Consider the following 27571-nt stretch of genomic DNA (forward strand, 5'->3'; position numbering starts at 1 on the left):
TTGTTTTTTGGGGGGGAAAAAGTACATTTATTTTTTTCCTCAACCATGTAGCAGAACAGTAAAGTGCAATAGTCGCCCACAGGTTCAGCAGAGAAGAAGTGAGAATGGCATATGGAAATTTCATCATTCAAAGAGATTGATTTCCATCAGGGATAGCACCACTTTGTTGGTAAGTCAATTATTTATGACAGAGGGATTCAACCGTGTTCGATTGCATGGAACAGGGCGTCGAGTGGATGCAGGACTCATTCGCAGCCAATTCATTTATCAGATGATCACACAGAGTAGTCCAGCTGCAACCTGACAGGAGAAACTTCAAGTGCAGGCACTAATGACAAAAGATAACACAGAAACCTTCATGGTACGCAGCTGAATACTCCCATCAAGTACAAGTGGATTTAAAACAAGTCAATAATCTAATTTCTAAATTCAACCCATGACATTTCCATATGGTTTAGATTTCAGATGAACTAAAATATTCGGTGCATATATATACTGTATACATATATATGTCAAAATACTTCATAAAATCAGATGTCTTTCGAGAGGCAATTTTATACCAATGAAAATCTTAAAAATATGCTCAAACTTTTTTTGTTTAAATGTTATAACTGCAGAAATAACTGACAAAAAAAATAATAAACTGGTCAATGATGGATATTCTAATATTCTAAGATGCACTTGTACAATTATACCATGTACTTGTAAAAGTCTATTTGGCTGCTTCCGGACTTGAACCCACATCCCTCAATGGATCTCCCCTATCTTAAGGTCAAGACTCGACCTGATATGCCACGAGGTTAAAAAAACTTGGTATTGTCAGTTATAGCCATCAAACCAAATCTGAAGGCTGATATGTAACATCTGCCAAGTCCCATTCAAAGGTATGAACAAATATAACAAGGAGTCCTGCAACAGATGGTGCGATCTCAATATGTCTGCAGGGGATTACGTGAAGGTGTCAAATTCCCCAACATATGCAGAGCAATCTACAATCCCACTGCTACTAAAGGGCCTGATGCAGTTCTTTGTTTTCAATTTCTACATATCTGTGTGAATGAGAACAAAAAAAACACACAAGCTGGACATGGTTTCTGAGCCTTGCTCTTTGGCTGAAACATTACTGACTAAAACATATGCACAATTTCATATATCTGATGATGATGATGAGAAAAGAAACACTGTACAGTATAAAAAGTATAAAACATACACAGCAGTAGTCATGACTCACTATGTACAAAGGCACATCATGTTTAAACTGCTCCTCGTTCTCTGCTCTTTCAACACATCACATTAACTAGGTTTGTTTCATCCCACCTTAAAACAAACAATCTTGCTGCCAACACATCCTGCGCCTTTCAACACCACGTTTTAATGCACTTACTGTGCTTTCGCAATACCTTTCCTTAGTCTTTCTTTCACAAGCTCTGCTTTCTTGGTTTAGTCGCTCACATTGTCAATCTACTGTATGTCCTGAAAAGGAGCCAGGAGAGGGAACATTTATTAAGATACAACTCCACCTAGTGGTTGATGTATCTCATTACAGTTCATGGCTCTTTTATTTTATTGGTCAGTATGCAAACTACAAGTTTAGGACTTTGGATAGACGCACAGGATGACCCTCAGTGACAGTGAAGATTAAAAAGTTTCTTGGATATCCTATAATTCTCCAGTCCTTTCCACGAAGCCACTCTTAGGTTCCTTTCTTTGATTCCCATTCCTGGAGAAACGAGATGCAAGCAGAAAGGAAAATACAGTAATCTGATCACATGGTAGACTCTCAATGTTGGAATATGTTTCTTAAGAATCAAGTGGTGAAATGTAATATTAATATCTCCATTATTGCTGTACAGAGTGCCTTACAGAGTGTTGTTCTGAAAGAAAAAATAGAAATACACGTACGTACATAATTTAATAATTATCTTAGTATGTGAGTAAGTAAGTTGAATGCATTATTAAGCAGAGGTGTCAAACTGAGCTGAGTCTAAAAAAGACAAAATGGACATTAACTGTAATTTTCTTATCAAAATATTGTCCATTTCTCAAACGAACATTGTGGGTTTTACTTTTTAATAAGAGTACTGGGTATAACTGGAACTCTAGGGTGTGTAACCAAGCAGCCTTTTTAAGAAATGCGAAACAGTTAAGCAAGCATCATTTAGCCGTGAAATTACATTCTTATCAAATCTATACAATGAAATTTTAGGTTGTTCATAATACATTCTGTGAAAATTTAAATAATGTTATCAGAATGGACCCATGCTTCGCTGCTGTAAAACGAAGGTATAAATTAGAAGTGGTTGCCATTTATAGGTAATTGTGTTTCAGCTTTATTAGTCTGACCCAACAGAGATAAAAATGAGGCTTTATGTGGCCCCTGAGGACCACTACTGTCAAAGATCCATTAATTATGAACGCTGAAAGTGACGGGGCCTTCATACAGAGACCATCTGTGTTTGTGTGAGGACTGTAAAAACCCATTACATGACGGTGTTCTGCTGTGATCCAATTAATTCCCCGTGGAGACTGACAGGCTGAGGAATTGTGAGTGGGTGAGTCTGATTGCCGTTACCTTTGCCTTCTGCATGACAGTTCCTGAAGTGGAGGCATAAACAGACGGAGGTCTGCGACGCATCTCCGCAGCACAGTTCACAGGCAAAGAGTCGCTGTAGATATTTTGGGCCTTTTTACCGGACGCCTGAACACAGACAGAAAGTAAACGGATAAATAAAAGCATGAGTGCAAATGGGCATCTGTCATTACGCAACATCCTACAAAAGTACCTTAACAGGTGGCTTTTTGTCCAATGGGGTCATCAGCACTCCACTCGCCAGACTCTTCTTGAGGTTTTCTTTGACCTGAGTCAGTCGCAGCTCCAGGTCCACCCTCTCTGCTTCTTTAGTGCGGCAGACATCCTCCAGCTGGGCCACTCGTTTGTTCAGGAAGGGCTTCCTCTTATCTGCTCCACAGAAGCACAATGACACGAAAAACAACCAGGGTGAAAAACTTTCCTACTATTCTTCTCCCCTGAGTGACCCGCAGACTGCCTCTAAGAAAGGCCTCGCTGATCTCTGATTTGCAATTATAGTGAAGCCAAACACAGACAGACATACCTACTCTCACCAGTTATCTGTCACACCTTCCAAAAAGGTAACACAAATTTATGACTGAGCATGCCTACTCTGTGCACTTCTGTGATTACTTACTGCTTAAAATTTAACAAAAAGAACAAAACATAGGTCTCAAAATGGGGTTTAATAAATGAATATAAATGGATTTCAAGCTTAAGATTATACTTACATTTCACACAATTTCAGAAAATCATGAAGACGTGATTTGCTTCTCTAAATGGAAGTTATTTTGTATACAAGTTCCTAGTAGTTTACCTGTAAGTGAAGCCTACTGTAATAAGAACTGGGTTTGTTCTTAGTAGCTGCCCCTGCTGATGCTGCCAAAATGCTTTGTGGAATTAGAGGAAATTAGTTCAGTAGACATCGCAGAAATTTTCATAAACATGTTGTTGATTTTAATAAAGTTGCATTTGTCCCTATGGGGGACTTCTCTTCTCACACGGCCCTCTAATGCTGAATGTCAAGAGTGCAAGGTCACACAAAGAGCAGCCACGGTTCTGATTCACAAGTCATCTCTTAACTTTTAATACAATCAGCACAGATGCCTTCTCTCATTCTGTTTACAACGCTGAGATGACACAAGTTTAATTTTCCTTCTTTAGGTAGGACAAGCAATAACCCGAAATGATTCTTGTAGCATCTGCTGTCTGTTATGCTTTTTCATCGTCTTACCGGAGGCGGTCTTCAGCTCCTCCTTCTTCTCTCTCTTCTCTTGCCGCAGGGTCACCAGTGTGTTTCGGATCCCATCCCTCTCCTTCTCCAGCTCCTCTTTCTCTCCCAGGTAGCGCTTGGCATCTTCCTCGGCTCGTGTTTTCCCATATTTTCCATACTGGTTGGCATCTGGGCGGGAGCAAAGGGTTGAGGGGTCAGATGTGCAGGGGTTATGGGAAGAAGACGAAATCTCACCCGGTGATCCGCTCGCCTGTCCTTCCAAAAGCTTCGAACTCAGTTTGAAAGGTTCAAATCCACCTTTACAAGTTGCATATTAAAAGTAACACTCTAATGTGGCAGTTTTTTTCACGAGACAAACTAATAATTTGTAATAAAAAAAAAATTAAAAAAAGAACAATGAAATAAAGTAAGGATAGGAGACGAACGCACCCACTCCTGCAGAGCGAGAGGTCAGGAGGCGAGACAGCGGATCTAATGTGAGCGTCCAATAAATCTCAGATTACATCCTGAAGCTATCAGCCCTGGAAAGCTCCCGAAGACTCTTTGATGTACCAGAACATAACAGTTAAGCCCAGGGTATAGAAACAACATGAGGAAGAGCTCTGTTCTATTCGGGTTACTTTCTATGAGCCGGGACGCTCATCTCGTTTTCTCTACTCATACTTCTGAAGCCTCGGGACACAGTGGAAGGAAAGAGAGCGGAAGAGGAGAAATATTGAATGTGATGAAAGCTGATATTTACCGACCCATCACTGAAAAGATCTGAAATAACATGAGCGCTTCGGATTGTATAACACCAAAGTTTCTCTAAAAAAACCATATCAATAACCTTAATCTGCATGTTATTGCTGGATCCATCTGTATAAAAATAACACTTTCTAAAATGTACCACAATTTCCAGTGTTGGACTGTTTATTCCTACATCAACAGTCCTGAACAGGGAGATTTGATTATAGACAAGAATAAAAAATTTTCTACCTGTCATTATTTTGCCATTTTTAAGTCGAGTCATTTACCTTTTTTTTTTTACTGTTGATGTGTATTTAGAAGACTCTGGAATTGAAAGAGTAATAATAATAAAGTTTTAATTGTGGGAAACAGGTTTCCACTCGATTGTGCTCCCAAAATTTTACACCACACATTTCACGCTATGCCCCGTAGTAATTCTAGTTTGAATATTCGATTTCCCAATTATTTTTACATTATGTAAAGTATTAGTTGTGTCACCTGTTGGGATCTATAGGTAATAAAAAATTTAAAAGAACACAGCAATTTTCTAGCTACATTCTATTAATTTCAAATGTATGAGAGGATTCTATGGGTGTCGTCTGCAGGTTCATTACTCTCACTTTTATGGTTTTGCATTCAGGTAATTTTATAATTCTAATTGGTCTACATTACACTGAGAATAAAGTCTTTAAGTGTTTTAGCGAAACAATAAATACCTTCCACTGCTTAAATGGATAACTTTGGCTTATTGCTTTCTTAATCTTTAAAACTAATGATACACCCTTATATTCTCATAATCTCTCTCCCATTTCTTGCACACACTCACCTAAAATAGGCACCAAAAATTGCCTTCTCGTTGCAGATGTTATCCTGTTGCATTTGATTGTTTCATGCTGTTTGTGGCCGAGTGCGCCCTCCATTGAGGAGCCGTCGCATTTAAAGGGGTCACACAGGGCAATCCTCCATAAAGTTCACTATAAGTTCACGTGGACAGGCTGATCTCCTTTTGAGGTATGCTACCATGTTCAAAAACCAACCGAACAACACTTACTTGAGCCTGTTCGCTTGAGGGAGACTAATGGCTTGGTTTTGTCCGAATCGCTGCTTGAGAAACTTGAGCGTCGCTTCCCGTGATTCCCAGGCTGCTGTCTGTGGTTCTCCCCTGACTGGGTGGGATAGAGAGGGGGTGTAACATGACAGATGTGAGAGGATGAGGGGATGAGGGGAATAAAGGAGAAGAGCAAAGTTTAGCCCGAGTATCAAGAAATCTTTAGATTTATTAGTCTAAGACTGCTGTAGGTATAGTGGGAGGTGTGTGTTTAAAGGCACGTCAGCGGGGTTAAAAAAGGGGTTTACAAGCTGTTAAACTGTTATGACCTTTCGCCTTCCTGTCACCAGGCTGATCACTCTTTTTTTTGTTGTCGAGTTTCTCTCCTTCTCCCATGCCTGCCTTTGCTCTACCCTACAGAAAGCCATCATTGATAGGCGTGCAACAGAGCACTGTCTGTCTGTCGGAGTGACTGATGTGGAGCGTTACATCCAGACAGCTCAGACAGTCCCCGACAGCTGCAAACACACAGACACACGGCGTCTAATCCGGTCACATCAAAGTGAAGAGACGCGCGTGGTTCAAACAAATTGCACATACCTCATTCGGGACCTCGTCGTATGTCCGGGAGTCTGTGGCAGTGCCGATGCCAGAGGTAGCCCACCTACAAGCAGAGAGAGAGGAAAAGTCAGATATGTGGTTGCTCTTGCTTTGACCTCGTCTAAACGTCACGGTCGTCCTCCCCCTCTAAGTCTCACTCACAGGAAAGAATGACGAGCGGCATCCCGAATGTTGGCGATGGTTTCCACGTCAACGTAGTCGTAATGCAGAGACTCCGGGTCGGTCGCAGAGCCTGTTTCTGCCAAGAGGACACCGAGCCAGCGCCCGAGCTCCTCAGAGCTGCTCGCCTTGTGAGAGAACACATGTAAGTCTTATCAATCATATTTTTGTTTGGGGTTTAAGAAAATTCCCTAACACAAAATGACCTCATTGTCACATTCAAATCTGGGTGGACATTTGCACCCGTCCTAAGGAATACATGGCTCATTAGCCGATAGTTTCTCCAGAATCAGTTCACGTATCAAAGCTGTTTTAATTGAAAGTAGCTGCCAGTTGGTGGCCACAGTAGTGTGGACCAATGACAGTTCACGAAAACATAAACATTAAGAGTCAAGTTTCATAGTAGACTTGAAAGGACTGCAGAATAAATTGGCCAATTTGCAAAAAAATAGCAAATAGGCAGCATTTTACCTCCAGAGCGGCCATCTCCATGCAGTTCCGCAGAATACGAAAAGCGAAGGGATGTTTGGGTCCGAGCCCCGGGACCACCTCGCAGCCGTGGAGAGGAAGGGAGGGCAGGGAGGTCCGAGGGTCTCCTTTGTCGTGGTAGAAGTACAAAGAGCCTCTACAAACACAGCACCACTGCTCGCGCCACACCTGGTTCACCAGCAACGACAGGTAGCCTGCATGGTGGGAACAGATGGAGAAATGAGGCCTCCGCCAGATCAGAGGCAGGAAAAGTGCCACTGGGGCAGCTTCCCACCTTGACGGGGGTTGGTGTAGGTGGCGCGTGGATCGCCAGGCCGAGGGAACTTCTTCTTAGAGAAGCTGATGATACGGGTGATCTTACGACCTGCAGCCAAAGCTCCTCGTCTCACCTTACCTGTGGGAAAGGTTTTAAAAATGCGTTTTAATAAAAATGTGACTCATGTTGCATCCTGTGTTTGTTAACAGGTTTTCAACTATCTTGTGAATTGTACACAAGCTAAAAACAGGGAAAAAATCCCATTTTACGATTTGTCTCATACAGCAAGAACACTGCAACAAAGAAAGTAGGAATACATACGGAATTCCTGTCTATTATGAAACGGTGTAAAGCAGATGCAGTTGAACAATAAGCTCTAAATTGATGCTGGTATTTTATTTCTGTTTTAAAAAAAAAGATGTGTTTTTCTCTTTGTCTTACCATTCTCTCTGCAGCTCTCTCCTGCCGACACACCCACACTGTCTGAATCGGATGTGTACCTCTCTGCAGACAACCTCTGTGTTAGAAATGAGCCCACAAACAGTTAACATTAACAGCAAGGTCTTACACCTTACTTCATCAGTCTTCATCTTACACTGGATCTCTTTGTCTTCTCCATTCAAACTACACGCCAGCCTGTCTTCACTTGTCTGGTATAATAATAAAGACACTATTCACTTTAGTGTTGAACAAATTCTGGAGAGGAGCTGGAAGGTATTCATTGAACTGGGATGATGGATGATGCAGAGAGTTTATTACAGATGAAGTTAAGATATAGGTTAGGGAATTCAGAGAGACCAGCGGTGGAGTGGTGGAGCCAACAAGTGGAGACAAATGGTCAGACCAAGAGTGACAGTTGTCAGTTTTTCCTTATCATCCAGCTGGGAGACTTGTTTCATACATCTACCTCATATCTCTCATTCTCTTACATGGTGTTTCACCACGACTTCTCCCTCCTGTGCTTTTGTCTCGCAGTCTGTCGTACTTCAAGTTCTGGCAAATTGCTAAGATTTCAGAGGATGTTCAAACACGGACACACTTCCGCTCCCTGTCATTGTTGCTTTAACCTCTGGTGACTGGTAACACAGGTATCAGTGTGCGCTGTGTTGGGCCAAACGATTGTTTGGGAAAATTTATGGTGACAGCACAATTGCCACCTTAGCACCGACTTTTCCTCACCTCGGCTGTGAAGATTTATGATGTCTCGGGAATGAAAACGACAGGGGTGAGCTGACATAAACAGCGTCCCTCCCACACTCACCTTGTCAAGTTCATTTTTTCTTGGAGTGACAGGGGAGGCAGATTCCTCTGGCCCCGCGTTCAGGCTGCTCACCTCTCTGACAACCTGCGAGAATTGTTTAAAGCAGCTTAGTCCCAATTACACAATTGCTTTTCATTTTCAAAATCCACTTCCAGTGATGATGGATGGCCAGCGTAGCAATTGTGCAATCCTTAAGTAAACACGGCATTTCTGCATAGGTGGTAATTTTACCGTCAGCCAGGTATGGGCCTGCTCTTTGCTTTGCACTGCCAGCACTAAGCCGTCTCCATTGGGTAAGGTGAAGCGCAGCTCGTGGTGCTTTCTCTTGCTGTCTTTAGGAGCATACACGACTGTGCACTGGGGCAGCAGGAGGTCCACATAGGGACATGTGTCTTTGGAGCTCTTATAACACTAGACAAAACGAGGACACACAAAAACACTGTTAAAAAGACGTGAGAACAAGATGAGAGAGTCATTTCATGAACATGCATATCTCCACACCTGTAACCTGTTCTCTCGTATGACAGTGAGCTGTTTGGCCCACTGGCCGAAGCGTTTTTTACGCAGCAGAAACGCACAGATGCGACAGTCTCTGGCAGGAGGCATGGAGCTCTCATCTGAGGGCCACTGATGAGTGAGCTGGATGCCGGGGCTCCGGTCTTCCTCATCCTCCTCGTAGGACTCGTAGGAGCTGCTCAGAGCATCGGAATCATTGTCTGAGAAAGCAATGGCAATGAATCATCATTATTACTCATGTGACATTCATCTTGTGATCTGCAAAACATGAAGGTATGAACATTTCTTTGGGAAAATTTTGAAAGGATTCGGTTCATAAAAATGGCTCTTTTAAACACTAAAGATATCTCTCATACCCCACTTTTTCATTTCCCTGTAATAAATTACAAAAAATTGGGAAATGATGACAAATGGCCTGCCTCTCTGTGCCTTACAGGAGTCTTTTCGCTGTGAGTTGATGCAGGTAGCTGGGTAGTGATTTTCAGCATCCTCATATCCATCTTCTATAGAATTGGGTGGACTGGGCCTGACTGGAAATAAAAAAAACAACAACAATAATTTACCTTCTTGCACCATCCCATCAAACACTTTAAAGCAGCTTAATGCTTTGTAATTACACAGAGAGTGCAGCACTGTAAGACTTTGTTTATCAGTTAAGTACTGACTCCATGCAAAACAATGACGGTGAGTTCAGTTGAGGTGGGGAAATGCTGACCTCGTGTGATTATATATTCTGGCATCGTGCCAGGGCTGAGTGGCACTGCCTCCTCGTAGTACTCCTCAGGAGGTGGTGTGGTGGGCAGAGGTGGAGGAGAGTCTGTCGAGCGAGGAGCGGGGGAGCCGACACAGCTCTGCTGAGGGAAACATAAAAACAAAACTCTGTAACCACTGTGTTTTACTAAAAAAGCCAATGGGCAAGACGATCAAAGAGATGCAGTAAATATTACTTTCAAGGATTTCCCATAAATTAGACACATGGGCTCGAGGTGGATCCCCAAATTTTCCCTCTTTTAACAGCTTGCCGAGTGACAAGCTTGTGTGTGGGGGGGAAAACCCGCCACACAAGTGTAATCCCTCTGTTTTTCATAGCTTCTTCCCTCTAGCCACAATATGGACGAGCATGTGATGCTTTCAAAGTTGGACTGTGTCATTACTCCTCTATCAAAAGTACAAACTGTATAATTACAGACCGAAACAATTTACCAGACACTCTCTACTTGCCTGTTTGAAAGTATCATCTTCTGTGTTCTTGTCATCTTTCAGATCATCTGTTACATCCTTTAGGTCGCCAAGCTCACAGTCTACAAAAGAGTCATATACATAAATGTTATAGATTATGTTTGCATCTCATCCAAATGAGTACACAACATGTATGTTTTTGCATCGCTGTGTTAGAACTGAAACGCACCAAATGTCTCAAAGAGAGACTCCACAAAACTTGTGCCATTTCTGTACACTGGTGAGTTCATGTAGATGTAGTCTGTTCCTGACACTACAGGAGAAAAACAATTTATTATAGGAGACATCACAAAAGTCTAATAATGTGTAAAACGAGAGAGTTTAACAGTGGACGACTTCACCGCTGACCAACAAATCACTGTTTTAATGAGTGAAGCCCTTCACCAGTTTTCACTGGGCCCTCTCTGACCTGACGGCTGTATCTGCTGCAGAAGGTTCCACACGGACGTCTTCTTCTCCTGAGTGGAGGAGCTGAGGTTCTCCTGGTCCAGCATCTTCAGCAGCACACCCAGCTCGCTCACCAACACCTCCATTGCTGTAAGAATGAAGGCATGGGAGGAGGCAAAAGGTCAGGGAGGGCATGGGTTCAGCACAGAGGGCAAAGGCCAGATGGGCCAGTCTAAACAAAACCTCCAGGCTGTATGTTTCAGAGCATTTTGTGCTTTCCTTTCCCTTCAACAATTCTTTTTTATGTCACCTCCCCTCAGTTTGTCAAAATCCATCTGACAATTCATTGCAGAGTGTCCCTCCTTCAGTGGTCAGACTGAACAATGACTGGAGGGCCATGAAGAGAGGAAGAGTGTTTACTAATTACTCATTAACCCCAAAACAATACAGCTCTGAAACAACATTTCGAAGCATTAAAGACAAATGTGAAACACCATCAGCAAAATGTGCTAGACTAACAATTAGATTAGACGAAAAATTTGGTAGAAATGTAAATTTCTGTCCTAAAACCTTCCGAAGAGAAAAGTGATACAGTATAGCTTCTGCTATGGTTTGGTCCAAGATCGTGACATGGATATATGGAGGGTCACAGAAAAAACATGAAATTAGCCAAATGTACCAACAAAGAAGAAACCTGTTCACAGGGGTCTGATCTTTATCAAAGAGTTGGGATATTTGAGTCATGGTCTCACAAAAATACAAGCTGGCTCAGACAGGCTTTCACACAGCTCTGCAGGTTCTGATGACTCAGCTTACAGGACTATAAGAGTCAAATGTTGATCTCAGAGGTGGGATGGCTTCACTCCCTGTTTTCAGAGCAAAACTTAAATAAACCACTTCCCTCCCTCCTACATCTGAGAAAAGGCTTGCAACCTGCTGATGTATGACTTTAGATTCCTCCTTTTTTTTTTTTTTTTTTTTTTTTAGAAGATCTTATCTTTTACCTAAAATAAAAGCCACTGAGCAACTCTACCTTCTGCCCTTTAGCGCAGTTTCTTCTATTACATCTGTCGTGTGCACGTTTTCCTCATGTCACTGCTTCCTACTGCACATTTTTCTGCCTGTTTGAATCAAAACCTTCAGCAAAACCTGACAAGAGGCTGAGTCACTACTGGCACACTTGCTTGCCTCCCTTCCAGCCTCCAACTCACTCCCTCCCCCCACCCACCGGCCCCATTTTCACGGTCCAGTCGCCTTACACCTACTGACCATACATCTTTAAAGGGGTCAGCCATGGGACAATCACTGAGCCAGAAAAGTCTTTGTTGGGTGGGCAGTCAGATGGCAACAAGACCTGTTACACTGAATGCACACACACACGCATGCACATGAACCTAAACGACAGCAGCAGTCTTGTGTGTTGTGTATTGTGTGAACCATGTCAACAGTCGACTTTGGTAAGGAAAGGCACCAAAGCCACAATAGTGCTTGAGCAGGTTTCGAGCAGTGAGCTAATCTTATTTGTAACAGTCACTGAAAAGTTGTAGATCTCAATAAGCTTGTGATTCTGTCTATTGTTGTGGATGATAGATGTTCTACATTCGAAGCGCTCCCACTCCTTGAAGAGAGACATAGTTTCCTAAGGTGGGTCTTCCTATGGGCTTAACAATGCCCAGCCAAGGATGTCGGCAAGAGTTAAACAAGATGTGTGTTTGCCTATGACTGTTTCGCTCTTGTTACCAATGTGGTTTCCTTCCATTGTAAAAACAGCTCGCACTCGAAGAAGTGGGCATGAGGAACTATGTCACACAGGGGCCCGGAATGTCTACTCATTAAGAGACGATCCACTCTGGGGCAATGAGGAAGTGGAATTCATGAAAGGAAACTCATGAGAGTGGGACGGCTTGGCTTGGTGAATGTTGTCTCTGTGCCAGAGGCTCCAGCTGTTTAGATTCTGGCTCGAGCGCACCACCGGGCTTCCCCTAACCGAGTGTAAGACAAAACCTTTTCCCCAGCACGACTCATTCAGTGAAGAGAGAAAATGAAATTTACACCAGTCAGCACTAAATCAAATATAACACAGAATCTAAGCTGGCGTGAAGTGGAACTCCCATTAATATCATTCACAATTTCAAAGTCTGTTTTAAAAGAAAAGCCCAAATAAATGACTGAAGGGTTGGTGCGCTTCAGAAAAGAGGAATGATTGCGCAGGATTTCGCTTGTGAGGTGCAAAAGATGTCAAATACACTGTTAAGTCTGCAGGCATGCCTTCATAATCAACATCCCACGTCACTCGCATGGGCTTTCACACGGCTAAAGCAGCACATGAACCTTTAACGCTCGCCTGCAACTGTTCATATGTGTTTGGTTATTACTCGACACTTTGATGTGTGACAACTAAAAAATGATTGCGCTTAGCACCTGAGGGTAGCTCAACATGTGTTTATAATATACAACCTTGGTACCCAATTAACAATGAAAAGGGCAAGCTGTGACTGCATTTATTTCCTCAAGATCCATTCACCCTTTTTTTGGGGGGGGGGATTTTAGATGAAATCTTGGATACCAAAGATACGGTGCAGGAATGTTTAAAAAGCTTTACACACACGCAACCATTTACCACCTCGCACTTGCCTGACAATTGCTGTTAAACACCAGACGCATTCCTCACCTTGTTAATAGTGCAAGACTCTGCGTTTGTGTGTATGTGTACATTTCTGTGAAGGGGAGAGAGTAGTTTGTTTAGCACTGCAGACTCAGGCTTTTAAAAGGAGGCTTACAGTTACAGACCCTCTGCACACACACACACACACACACAAACACACACAGTGAAGGATGGAGAAAAGGTGGTGGTGTGTGTGTGTGTGGGGGGGGGGTTCGAGGGGTGAATAATGTCAGCGAGTTGAGCACCTGTGCTAACATGTCTCTGATCTGAAGAATAACGTGACCTGAATCGGGTGCACGGGGCACATTTTTTTCTTCTTCTTTGCTGTTCCCTCCTCACACCAAAGGATTCATGCTGAGCTTTTGCTTTTCTTGCCGCGCATTGCAATGCAAACACAAGCACACACGCGCGCGCACACAAACAAACACACACACGCACGCACGCACACACACACACACACACATACACACACACACACACACACACAAGTGCATAACTTCACAACGTGTTGAAAGTGAACAAATTCAGTCACAGAACCGCAACTTTTGTTTCTCAACATCATTGCAGACAGAGATTTCAACTAATCTTAGGACAATTTGCAACAGAGTCTTAAAGGGATTCAACAATTACAATGTTTCACCACTCTGTCTGGGTGACAAACAGTTGGCTTTCTCAACAGTTTAGCAGACTTTTAGGTTTTCACTAAGTTTGCAAATGTCCCCTGATTCCCAACATGTTCGATTGAATGCAAACTGATTTGTACTCATTCTCATACCTACAGTTTCCAAACTATAGGTATGAGAATTTCACAAATCCTCCAGGTTTCTTTAGCTTTAGATGCCTACTGTGGTAATACACTGCCAGTGCACGTAGACCTATTTCAACACTTACCCTCAACAACAGTTGATGAGAGACCCACCATTCTCCAAGATTAAAAAGGAGGGCAAGAGGTTCATTCATACACAAAGCAGATACTGTAGGAAATATTCCAGAGTCACAGCCTCCCTGTGTGCTATGTCCTGTGAAGTCTTTGTAGTAGAGGTGAGCTGCAGCCTTCTGAATTCACACTCCCTTTACCTCTCCCTTCCTCCATCTGAGCTGTTTTTGTCTCTCCACCTCCCTGTCACACTCTGGTTCCCCTCCTCTCTTTCCTTCGGGGCGGGGGGGAGGGGGGGGGGGGCAAAGAGGTGTGTGTACACCGTAAGCCCTTCCCAGGTGCTATACGATCCCTCGGATTACACTGGAGTGAAATCAAACAAACACACATGTTGATAGCTAACTCACATCATTAATTAGTGCACATTCTTCACATTATTTATTCAACATCTACCGAGCTGTGCCCAGTGTCTCCCATCCAGAAGATACCAATGAACCCAATGACACACCAGGGCCGAGACTATTGCGCTCCCACTTTAAAGGTCCAAGCGAAGCTACTGCTACAAATGAAAAATATAGTGTAAGAGTGACAGGATTTGATAAACGATGTGGGGTGCAGTCAGGCAAGTTGAGACCAAATGTTGATGACTTGTTGCCCCGAGGCAGACTCATTTGCCCCAACACGATGGAGCACGCTGCCTTCAATCCCACTGCACAAACAACCCCCGAGCATATGTAGCCCAATACACAGCCGTACGCACAGCAATGCAAAAAGATAGACATAACACACCACTTCCTCCAAGTGCGGATTTTTACTTGGAAGCCGTCTGGTGGACGAGACTGCACAACAGACACTGTGACGTCACAGGATTGCATTTGTTCTGGGCACTGATCCCCTGTCGATCCCAAATAACAAATACACTTTATTAAAATAAACATAATCAGGGAAAGACACTTCATCAATTTCTTTCTGTAAGTTAGATGAGAAAGTCAATACCACTTTCTTAGCTGGTGAGCGAGGACATAGGATTAGAACGGAGACAGTGAGGGAGGAGAAATATTCAGCATCTAAACCAAACTCTAATCCTCATGTATGCCTTTTTAAATAAACTACTGTATACTGAATAAATGTGGCACAACTACACAGTGAGTAACTGTGCTTTCTTTAACTGGTGAAGTGAACACAAACCATCATAAAGCCACAATCAACCAGTTTTAGTTTGAAAATTAAATTGTGACTGTGAAAGATATTAAGGGATAATTCTAACTTTCTATAAGCCTGCTGTTTTCAATCATAACTTGTATATTGTGTGTTTCTAGAAGACAGAAGCCCATGTTTCCTTGGAAGTAGCTTTAATGTTTAAGTGCCTGTTGGCCAGATTGCCCTAAAAAGTTGGTTGGTAGCCACCATCATCAAAGGCCTGCAGGGTAATGCTGCACAAGGCTTTCGTCTTCAGGACAGAGTGGAGAGTTCCGACATCCAGGAGCCACCACTCAGTACAGCAGCCAGTTGAGGTGGATCAGACGTATGATTATCCCCCGGGTCACCTCCTGGTGAAGATGTACCAGATACAACCGATTGAGTCAGAGCTCAGAGGTCAACTCAGGACCTACTTGAGGAAATACATCTTATGGGTCTCCTACAAGGTTCTCAGGTCAACATGGGTCAGCTGAAGGAAAGTCCAGGGTACAGGATATTTATGCTAGTCTGCTCTCCATATTGCCACCATGTGGACGGACGGATTAAGAATAGTTGGCTGGACACACACATACTAATACTAAGATTTCACTTAATTTCTGTGTGAAAGAGATTTGAAAAAAAAAATACCTCAGGCAACAAGAACAGTACAAATATCAACTAGCACCACAGATAAGAATGGTATGACAAAGAGCTAAGAGGTAACACAGTACACAAAAGTGGTTGCAATCAAAATTGTACTCTGGCTTGACACTGACTAGAGGAAACTCAAAGGGTACACACTGGACACTTGAAAGACAGTGAACACCAAGCATTGTAAATGTTGCATATCAAGATAAAACTGATACAACAGGAAGGATATCAGATAATAAATGAAAACTCAAATGAGCGATACTGCATGGACATGGGAGAGGGAAGAATATGTGTGAGGAAAGAGAGAAATGTATTGGCCTGATGATGCAGACAGGAAATCCTGTTGAAGTGTAATGACACAGAAGCCCTCAGGCATATGCAGTGTTTCCCAGTTTTTCCAAAGTCATCTCTCGCTGCAACAAATGCCACAGACCCACCCACTCAGGCTCATGTCAGGAATCAACAAACTGCCCCTCACTGTGACCAAATGTGAACTCTGACCTCCCCAGTGAAGGTGTGACGCTGGGCTGCTGGTGCCGGAGGAGGGAAAAGAAAACAGAGTAAGCTGACCTACACCACTTTACAACGGGCTACAATATATGTTGTGTTTTTGTATATTTAAAAGTGATCATTTCAAAGTGTATTTGAAATGACCGAAGCTTGTCATGTTCATATCAGAAAACAAAGTCCTTCCAAAAGCACCATCTGTGACTCCATGAGAGATCTGTATCTGATGAAAGCTGCTGGATTTTTCTTGGAAGTCCCCCCTTCCGTATTGTCCTTGGACATGTCGGATAGACAACCATTTCTCCAACATCATCCGACATGAAAGTGCTCTGCAGGTTGAAGATGTCGAGGTGTCCAGAAAGACTGTGTGGACGTTTGCCTTTGTCAGCTGAACAACATGATCTGGTAGTTTTTGAAAGATAAAAGGAAAGCAGCACTTTTCTTATAAAGGAAGAAGCATAAAGCTCCTGCGGTTCTGTTATGAGACAGCACCGTTGGAGTGTCGTCTTCACGTCTTCTCACTCATCAAAGCCGGGACTTGCAGTTTTTTAAATTTTTTGGGAAAATAGCCGAATCGTACGACAAAGTCAACAAAGATGAGAAAACATCTTTCTCTCTCTCTCTCTCTTCAAAAACCACAGGGTTCATCACACCCTGTGTGCAGTACCGAAGATTATGTTTGGGTTACGTGCTCTGCTAATAAAGGTGAGGTACACCAGACGGCCAGATGTGCTTTGAGAGGGTTCTAATTGCATTAAGATCCCTGCCAACAATGCCTTTGCTCACCAGCCCGTGCCCCATCACGATGAGATCCCCTCCCACTGTACTCCTCGGATTCCAGGCATTTCCCAGGAGTGACGGCTCTCCTCTCCGATCCCCTCGCCGGCTGAAAACATGTCTGGACATTCACACAGTGGTATCTCAAGAGCCCAGCACAGGTAAACAGGAACAGCACTGGTTCACTGGCAAGAAGAAACAAATCAGTATGACGACTGCAGCAGTGACACAAACGTTTGCTCCTGCTTTACATCATGGGAAGTGAAGAAACAGACATACAAAAAAAAAAAAAAATCCCACTTTTATACAACAATGACTCAATGGTATTATTGTGACATTTACCAAAATGAGCTCTGTTGGATTATTTATTGATGATTAGTACTTCCAGGGATCCAGGATTTACTTCACCGGGTACTAAATGGAAAAGCAATTTGTTGTAGGTGAGCTGCACTTTGTGATTGTATCTGATGACTCATTAACTAAACATGAAGTTAAATAAGTTAGTTGATTGAAATAGATTAACGAGCTAACGATAAGCGCTCCTTGAATTAGGTGAGTTCCAATATTTGTATTGACTCTACCTACGAGAAGAAAAAAAATGTAGTGATTTTGTTATTATTGTTGGAGCGTTGCCTATCTTAAGACGCACGCAGAGGCCATTAAATTTAAGTCAATAATCCAGGAAGTTTTTATCTCCAAGAGGAAAAGAATATCCAAGCTCATCAAAAAAACTGCCATAAACTAAACCGAAGGCCAGCTGCATGTGGACTCCTCATAAAATATGGCAGAAAATCACTGTATATTTAAAAGCTGTGATAACCCTGATAAGTTAACTCCCACAGACCCTCTGAGTCTGATTTTAATCTCACTCCGCACACCGCCAACAAAACGCGTTTCCTGACCTACATTAAGTTAATAGGTTGACCAGCGGTATGGGATTGCCCCCGAATGCCCCACACAGAGATGGACTTCCTCGCTCTGCTGGTGACATCACGTATCACCTCCGGCCTTCTGTTTCCTCCTCCTGTCAGCTGACCCTCTCCCGCTCAGTCTGCACCATCTCTGCTTGACCCCCATTCTCAGCGCGCTGCCTTGATCGAACGCAAGATAGGATTGAGTGCGTTTGATTCTATAGCTGTATTTGAAAAGCGAAGACCCAAGTGAATATGCCATTATTATGGACCCGGATTTAGCAACAGCAGGTTGAGCCCTAGAGAGTGTGAATTCCTTTCCCATGGCTTTGACATGTTATTTATCACCTGGGTGGACATTTTCAAGAAGAATACATTACAAGTGTGAATACCCGCTGTAGACTGCGTCGCTGCAATGGAGCAGCAGGTGAGGGGAGCATGTGGAAAAGCTTATTTGGTTTGGAGAAGTTGTAAACATATACAAATTAAGGGAAAAGGGGAAGAACATGTGCATCCCACTGTTTTTATTGCACTTGGGAAGATGCTTCAGGTGATCATAAAAACCCAGCGAGGGTCTCAACCTCCATGATACTTAAACGTGTACAATAAAATACAGAAAAACACCCTGCAGGTGAACTGTACAGACATAAATGCACTGAATTGCTATGTGTATTTACATTATATGTAGCAAGCATTCATAACTCAACTTTTCTAGGTTGCATCAGAGTGTAAATCTAGAATGAGGTTTGGATTAAATTCAGCACATTTTTGTAATTATTTGTGTGCATCATTTTATTGGGGGGATGTAGGTATCCTGCAGTCAGTGTCTCCAACATGCAGCCTCGCTCCTTCTAATTAGGATACTCTAATGAGCGTGTCCCAGAGAGAGAAACCTCCTCAAAGTCATTAGGCCTCTCTAGGGCGTCTCTATAGCAACGGCGTGGGAGAATTATGGGGTTGGCGTACTGGCGCTCACCTGTTTCAGCATTAACAGGCTTTTGAAGGACAGCCGTGAAGCACTGAAGCTTTTGAAGTTCAGACGCCCGTGTGTGCACACAGAGAGCTAAGCACGGGCTTCAAGAGATATCCTGAAAGACACAGCGATAACAGGAGCTGTTATCTGACAGGGTCGAGGCCACTGCTACAGGTTAGGCGAGAGGGAAGCATGGCTGCTTGGTTTTTACAGCTCACATATGACATGACTGTTTTTGCACCGTTGAGGGTGGTTTAAGATGGTGATAAAACTGATTGTTAGTAGCCATAAATGTGCCAGACCTGACAGATGTGTGTCTCTGAAATGGTTTCATCGTGTTTGTGATGATGGAACAAAAGGCAACAAGTCAGTGGTTCCTAACCTTGGGACTGCCACAGAGTAGAAAGGGGGGGGGGGGGGGGGGGGGGGGGGGGACTCAGCTTGGCCCACTTTGAGGCTGTCAAAATGCATTGAGAAAACCATAAATAGGCACTGTCTAGATTCTGAGGCAGACCTGAAAAGACTGCTCATTGTTTTAATGTTAAAGGATCCTGCTTTTTGTTTGTTTGAAGAGTGGGTGTGTCCAAAAACACTTTGCATCACTGTAATGGAAATCAGTGGTTATAAAAGGGGGTCTCCAGCTTTTCCTAACAGTGGGACTCCAGGGCCAAATGGTTGGAAATCAATGCAATAAGAGGACATGAGGGAAAAAAATTATAATTTGGGGTTTTTTTCTTCATTTTGACAAAGCAATAATTTCACCACTTCTTAAGAATATTCTCACCTCCTGTTATCTTCACATCTCTGTCAGGTCCAACCTACTGTGTAGTAAGCCCCTATGATATGAAAGAACCTTTCAACTTTGAATTTTGTGTTTAATAAGTAGATTTTTTTTTTTCAGACAAAACATGTCAATGTCAACACTTGGTAGTTTTTGAGGGAGTAGCCATTACTGTTACTTGTATTGGAGTAGCGTTTGAGTAGAATTGCAGTAGTTATACTTCACTGCCTTACTCCTTCCACCTCTGACTCTCACTACTAAACTGATCAAAGCCAGGGGATTTTCCCTGGGTTTCCCCATTATGTTCTGAGATGGTCTGGAGTTCCTAGCAAAGGTTGAAAAGCAAAAAGATAAAAAAAAAAACAGAGAAAAGGGACAAATGTATTGGTAAAGGTATAGGAGCACTGGCCAGGTGGTAACAGCTGCTGCTTGTGTATCCCAATATGGAGCAAGGTCACAGGTCAAAGGCCCAGAGATGCAGAGCAGGCTGTCTGCACAAAACCTCCTTCCCCTTGCTCTCATTTCTCATGTCTTTCTCTCATTTATTCAGGCCCGGGATGGCACAGAGGGCTTGACTCAACCGGCTGCCAGACAAAGCCCCTTCAGTGCAGCCAGTATTATTCAGATCCCATATCTGCCCCGGAGTCCTATGAGATCACCACAATGCTATGTCTCCCTCACAGAAAAGTATTCACATACTCAGAGAGATACTATTTTGCAAGTGGAAGCGCTGCGTAGAGATATTGCGCGGACAAGGGTAATATACACAGAACAGACACGCCTGCAAACACACACTCAGGGTCACACATGCACGGAGCAGGAAAAAGAGGCTGCTTTGTCTCCATTTGGGATTTTACATGTTAATCAGATTTTGACCAACGTGCGGTTTTCAGCTCCTCACCAGGAAACTCTGAGATACTCCATCTCTTGTTTCTGTTGTCTGAATCCAACAATTATGTCAGAGATATGGAAGGAGTGCATGAGTAACACACTCATGTTGTGTAGATTAAGAGTTATTAAGTCTGTATGAATGAGAATCTCAAAGTTTGACACTACAATCAAGCTTTTTGAGTCTTCAAACAACACAATATATGCTTCTAATCCATATGTAAAGATCAAACATTCCTTAAAATAATGGCCAAAATGACTGCAAAACACATCTGTTAATGAACTGGCTTGTGGATTAGTTGCTTGAGTATCATCATCTAAACATTACTAACTTTTCGAAAGCAATGAGCTCCAGGGTTCAGGAAGCCCAAACTGCATCAGTGTGATAGGTCTTACATATAACAACATAAAGCTGTTCAGAAATGCTGAGTAGGCAAAAACATGCACAGAGACATAAATCGAGCCATCTCAAAAACAAGCATTATCCTGATGTAAGCCCTGGGCCAATCAGTGACAGTGATCTTGTCTTGTCTTGTTACCTCATCAAATAAGTGCTTATTCGCTATTTTCATTAAACTTAGGGGGTGTTTGAAAAGAGGGGACGGGGACGCGGATGGCGACGGGGGGGGGGGGGACCCTGAAACTAAATTATGTAGTAGATTACTGCTGAAGTAAGAAGTCAAGTCAAAAAACTTTAAGGTTGGTTTTTTTTTTCGGCTATAAAGTTCTGAGGAAAATGTTCAGTCTTATTATGGAAGGTGGCACGAGTGACCACTAAACATACTAATCTATTAAGACCAGAGTTCGATCCAAACACCAACCACAAATCTTGTGGGCCATGTCAATGACGATAATAACTTTAAAGCAGCCAATTATTATTTTTTCGTAGACAGCATTCCCATTTTAACCTACATGCACAAAAGTAACTCCTGCAACAACAGTTTAATGTGTTTTTCTAAAACATGAATGCTCACGTTATTCTATTTTTCATGAATTTAGAATCTAAATAATAAATCTACTGACTCTTGGTTTGCGTTCTTGTCGACATATTATTATGTTTAATGTATAATCATACGTATTACCAAACACAATTTTAGAGGAATTCTATTCAAGTTCACATAAGAGTACACCAGGCATATGTTATCGCTGTCATCTATACATTGCTCTGTATGAACTGCACACGTGGATTTATGCCTCAGGCCTAAAAGCTTAAATTTTACTACATGCATATTATTAGGATTCAGGCTAAATTATGACTTCTGTCAAGAAACATACAAAAAAACTGAACTGGTGAGGTAAGTTCTCTTCTGTTAAGTCTTTACAATAAAGCTCTGAGGACTTCTAATACCTGAGTCTGCACAGCCCACCGCACAGAGTCACATGCAGCCAACAGTCCCCCGCTGCAGAGTTGTGATGTGCATCTCCATGGTAACCCTATATAAACAGCTGTGCAGAGGACCACCACCACTTATACATAAGGCACATGTGCACATGCACAATTCTCAGTCATATGAATCACACTCATCCCCCTTTCTCACTATGGTTAAAGAGGGGAATTCCACTTCTTATAGGGGCGGCCTCCAATCATCCATGAGTTACAGCTCATGCATGACAGTTCATAGATTTATATCACACTGGATGCGTTATTATATACTTAATGTCTGCACATATCTGTATGTGAACAATGCCTTTATGGTTACATGTTTCTGATGACACTTGATAAAGCAAATAAAACAAAGAACTTTCCTGAACGAATATTTGCATGGAAAGTCTTTCTTTGCATCTTTGACCTCATTGCTGCAGATGATTAATGAGGTTGTTAGAATGCACATGGACTTAGTGTAGAATGACAGGCAGCTTAGTCACTGTCACAAAAAGCTGCTATACACAAATGATTGTAGAATTGTAGCTGAAACTGAAAACTAAATCAATGTCCTCGTAGAACAACCGGATGATATTGTTGGAAACGGGATGTGAATGTGAGTCACCAAATAGCTTTTTTCAGAGGATTCACACTTCTTGACAGGTTCTTTTTGGCACCATGAGATGTTGTAAAGCTTTCTTACATACGAATGCAGATGACTGAATATATAGCCAGATTAATGTCAGAGTTTCCTCGAACGCATGATGTCAGAATGCAGCATTTTAATTGTGTCCTTTTGCCACGCTGACCCCAAACCATTGAAGTCCTGAACTGCACCTCAAGTGTTTATTGTCTCTTTACAAGCCTGAAGAATCAGCACTGTGTGATGAAAGACGCACAGCTACATCTAGTGCATCACATTAACGTAAAAGCATGGATGAAATGGGCTCGAGTACATGCATGCAGGCGACTTGTGCTCATGCGAGTTCACAGCAGATCATTGTTATGTCCTAACAATAGCTACAATTCATCACATCTACTGAGCTAAATCGACGACAATCCCACTGCAGCAATTCACCTCCGTGGGGACGGCCTCTCCCCGCTCACACCCACCCGATGCTCCCCTCCTCACCGTGCACACTGAAGCCGCTATGGAAAGTAAACTTTTATTAGATTGCCGCTCCATCTGGCTTGGATCGCTCACATTAAGTCAGCCCAACCATTCAAGCTCCTGCCTGCCTGCTATCAGTCTCAGCAAGTTTTAGATCTGAACTCGGAATAGGCCACGTAGCAGTTGAAAAAGAAAGGAAAACAAAACCTGAGTGAGAGGAATCAGGTATTGAGGTAATGCACAAGAAAATGGATCAGCAGTGACAATCAACTTGTGTAATGCGAACAAATTTGCGACAAAGAAACTGGCAATGAGCAACTACCAACCTCACCTAGGGGGCTTTTGCATCTTTCATGATCTCTCATTATCTCATAAGGTTATTTAATCTGGCACATTGTCAGTGTTCCCATTAGCCACAGAAGTCTGCTGCTTTCAGAGATGTGAAGCAAAATGGGATAAAAACGCATTACAATAATTGTCAACCAACTCAAAGGCAATCAATGTCGGTGACTCACTGGTGAAGAAAGTGGATCAATTAGTAGCTAAAAAAAACCTAAAAAAGAGCTGAAATTATCAAACAAACTGACAAGCCAAGTAAGTGAGAAGATAACTAGCAATTTTAAATGAACTCATGATCTCACAGCACTACAACACAATGACATCTCTCATCACGTTGCTTTTGATAAAAGCCTCTGGAAAGCAGAGTTAAAACCTTCTTGGTGATTTATCGATGTTGTATTCACAACATTTTTTAACCTGCCACCTAAAAAAGAGAAGCAGTTACGGAAAGTCACGTGTGTGTGTCTATTCGCCTCAACAACTCACTGCAACTTACACAATGGTTTATATCCTGATTAAAATAGTATTTATTGTAATCAGGATACAAACTACTAAATGGGCAGTGTCTAGGATCGAGGCTATTGCAATGTGGTATTCTTCAACACAGTGTGCCTCCACAATATCCCTGCAGTACACTGAAAAAGAAAAACCAAGCACAAACAATAGAGACCACCACAGGTTCTGTAATACATTTAGGGATTCGTTTCAGTATAAACTTCTCATGTATTAAAGTAACTGGCGTTATTTAAACAGCAGCTATTGACTCACCTCTTGTGAGGATGTTTCATTGACCTGCATGTTATGTCATATTACATATTATGTCTTGTTTTGTTTCAATTATTGTTTTGAATGTTTGTATAAAGTTATAGATAAATGTTCCTCATCTTGTAAATCTTAGAAACTGGTCCATCCATTTAATCAGTTACTGTCTCCACTACATCACAGGGCTATTGCAGACACAAGCCATCACGCTAAAGAAACGTTCACAATGATAATCCATTGGGAATCAAACATACATTTCATCATCTTATGGAACCCACAACATGCAAACGCCATATAAAAAAAACCTTGCCAATATTTGAACACAGATCGGATTATATATATATATAGAACATTACACAACATACACAAAGACATTAGGCAGCCGCCAATCAACTAACTTTAGACCATTCAACAAACAGACTGGCAATCCCCAGGTATCCCCTGTGTTGACTTTAGTGGTGTTTAACCAAACACAGTCCAGTCAATCAAGCTTTGTTCTTGTGTGTTTGTATATCTGAGAGAGAAAGACAAAGAGAGTCAGGACTGACTGACAGATGAGGATTCCTCCTAACCTGGACAAGGGCACAGACTTCCTTCCTATGCTATTTTGTATTCACACGTGTGTCAACTCTGCAATGATCCTGATATCATTCCTGATTCAATGAGCTAAGTGTTTTATGCATAGAATTTCTTCTCAACTGTAATTACCCAGTCCAGTTAAAATGCATATCAAGTTGGACATCATAATCACCATCACATGTTTACCTGCTGGCAGGAACTCTTTACAAACCACCCCAGTCTTCAGAGCTCTAAGAACATATGGCGAGCAACTTTATGTGGAGTAAATCAAACAAACTTAAAATGACTATAAAATGCATTCTCTTGGCTTGTTAATTGTTCTGCATTGACATGCATAGACGTTTTTAGTTGCATACTGGAAAAGATTTAACCATGCAGGGGGCCAATGCACCACTCCCTGAAAAAACACAGGCTTGGAAACTCTATTTGTAGCCATTTTGACACAAAAGCACTACATCTCTCCAGGGATCTCCATGAAGAAATCCCTGCTGTTGGGATCCAATATCAAACAATGATTAGCAGGACAGCCCAGTCTGTAAATATCTAATCTCCACAGCCAGATATTTGACTTGACTCAGGATGAGTGAGCTTTACTTTCTACAACAACAATCACATTCTGGACCCAGCCTTTGCTTTCCAGGCTCTGTAAGCGGCTGAGGCAGACAAAAGCAACAGTATTTATGTTCTTAAAGTCCACTACCATTGTGACATCATTCCATGTGAAACATGAGGGGCGAAGTGGATGTCCAAAGCACATAGCTGTGGGTGTCTCCTGCTGATTTCTGGTGCATTTACAAAAAAAAAAAAGCAAGGTGACAAGTGCATGGGAGCTCAGCATGTTCATGTGCAGCAGTAATTCATTGGTTTAGTTCAGGACAGAAGCCAATGATCCTGCAGTCAGACGTGTGAAATGAAGGACAGACTCAGAGTGTATACAACAAAACAAAACAAAACAAAACAGCTTACACTTTGAACAAACTTCCATCTACACCCAAGAGATAAATGAATTCAAGCTGTTAATCTGTTTTGCTGTTACATGTTAGTATAAACAAAAGGAGCCTGAACTTACATTTGCCGGTTGTGTTCATTGTGCTGTCCATGTGAGAGATGAAGTTTATTGGAGGCCCATGAGTGAGTGAGGGAGTGAGGGAGGGAGCATGTGAAGCAGCTCCTGATAACACACACAGACACTCTCACACACACTGGATGTAGCACAGATGCACAGGCTGGGAGCTTCAGACAGGCTGCACCTCTGCTGGGTCCTAGTGTCAGCCCGTTCAGACCACAGCACAAGCAGACACAGAGCCAACTGCCATATTTGCTAAATATATGAATTGTATTTTATTTAATAAGTAAGTCTGGATGTTCTGCTCCACATAAATTAACGTTATTGAATTTGTCCCAAAAACATAAATAGTGGATGGCAAAACTTCCAACATCTCAGTGAGGAGTTATTTTACCAAGACTAATCCTTTGATTCCCACATTAATCTGCAGGATTACTTTATTTCACCTGTATAATGTCTCTACAATTAGGAACATGTTGGTTCAAATTGATATTGGGAAAAGTAATTGAAGCATGTGTTACTTCAAGACCATTATGTTTCCATATCGTTAGGGGTGAAGATAGATACATGGATGGATGGACAGATAACCTGTGGTGAACACAGTGTATATCCTGGACAGGTTATCAATCCATCATGGGGCAGACACACAGAGAGAACCACACACACTCTCCAATTTACACCATGGACAATTTATAGTTACTGGTTAACCTCAAACATTTGTTTTTGGACTGTGGGAGAAAACCAGAGAAAACAAGGCTCCGCCCAAACTTGAATCAAACTATGTTTTCGGTAAAAGTGACACCATAAATCTAAAGAGAACCAACTAAAAGCTATGAAATAGGCTACTATGATGTTGAATGCAATTAATAGGTATTACATACCTTAAGGTGTGACTGTCTTTGAAATTCACATCTTTCAAGGGTTTATCAAATGAATTCCTGTATTGTTCCTGAATTATCAGTACAACTCAAACACACTTAATTTAATGTCAAAACTGGAAATTCAGCATTCAACTAATCACAGCAGCTTGGCCTGAAAAAGTGAAAACGAGCTCTAAAATTATCTTTAGTGAATGTTTCATATGTATTTGTTAAAGAGCTTTTGCTGAGTTTTTAATAAATAGTTGCAGAAAGACAGTTAACCTTACTTTTGTCTGCAGCCATTGACACTTTTATTCAAAGCTGTAACAAAGCTGAGGTTTGTCTGTGTTGACATTGGCCCTTAGGGCCCAAGGTAATTAGTGAGGGAGGCTTTTGTACTGTTGTCAGGAGTGAAAAAGCAATTACTCTTTATTTAGTCGTTATACCAAGCTAACATCACAATTAGGGATGTCTAACATGGTGTGATATAATTGTAAATCAGATAGCTGCAGAGCAAAACCAAACGGAGCCGCACCAACACTGAGTTTTACTCCCCCTCTGGTCTGTATATAAAGGAATCCCCTTCTACTGAAATAATGACAACAAGCAATTTTCTGTCAAAGATTGACATTTAACAATTAGTGCCATTCGATTCTATTCCTTTCCATAGTCGGGGGGATTAAACCTGGAGTGAATGTCATGCAACGAACTCTCATGTAATTTGATTTAATTGCATTTAGATTTGATTCACTTCTAATAAAAAGTGTGTTTTTT

General features: G+C 42.1%; 1 protein-coding gene across 4 annotated transcripts; it reads right to left on the bottom strand.

Annotated features, from left to right (window-relative positions):
- Positions 1-9: 9 nt before the first annotated feature.
- Positions 10-26075, bottom strand: afap1l1a (actin filament associated protein 1-like 1a). Of its 4 annotated transcripts, none has more exons than XM_080464913.1 (19): positions 25941-26075; positions 10531-10656; positions 10291-10374; positions 10104-10183; positions 9598-9736; positions 9317-9412; positions 8868-9082; positions 8598-8777; positions 8367-8450; positions 7547-7622; positions 7124-7243; positions 6832-7043; positions 6343-6488; positions 6181-6244; positions 5584-5698; positions 3804-3971; positions 2784-2959; positions 2573-2698; positions 10-1720 (listed from the first exon to the last, which is right to left on the bottom strand). In XM_080464913.1, exons 1-19 carry the CDS (start codon positions 25969-25971, stop codon positions 1694-1696), a joined length of 2265 nt encoding a protein of 754 aa, XP_080321039.1. In that variant the 5' UTR covers positions 25972-26075; the 3' UTR covers positions 10-1693. The 4 variants fall into 4 exon arrangements, with proteins under 4 accessions (XP_080321039.1, XP_080321041.1, XP_080321040.1 ...); XM_080464915.1 differs by having other exon boundaries at positions 9598-9733; positions 25941-26072; XM_080464914.1 differs by lacking the exon at positions 25941-26075 and adding an exon at positions 14065-14268 and having other exon boundaries at positions 9598-9733.
- Between the last annotated feature and the right edge of the window lie 1496 nt (positions 26076-27571).

The sequence above is a fragment of the Lipophrys pholis genome, assembly GCF_963383615.2.
Source record: "Lipophrys pholis genome assembly, chromosome: 6".
In the NCBI taxonomy this organism is placed as follows: domain Eukaryota; kingdom Metazoa; phylum Chordata; class Actinopteri; order Blenniiformes; family Blenniidae; genus Lipophrys; species Lipophrys pholis.

Excerpts from the sequence above, each read along its gene's own strand:
- afap1l1a (XM_080464913.1), bottom strand. The coding sequence starts at position 25,971 with ATGGACAGCACAATGAACACAACCGGCAAAT. Across the intron at positions 9,083-9,316 it reads CTCACAGCGAAAAGACTCCT|ACAATGATTCCGATGCTCTG; the intron begins GTAAGGCACAGA and ends TTGCTTTCTCAG. Across the intron at positions 6,489-6,831 it reads TGGAGATGGCCGCTCTGGAG|GCGAGCAGCTCTGAGGAGCT; the intron begins GTAAAATGCTGC and ends TTCTCTCACAAG.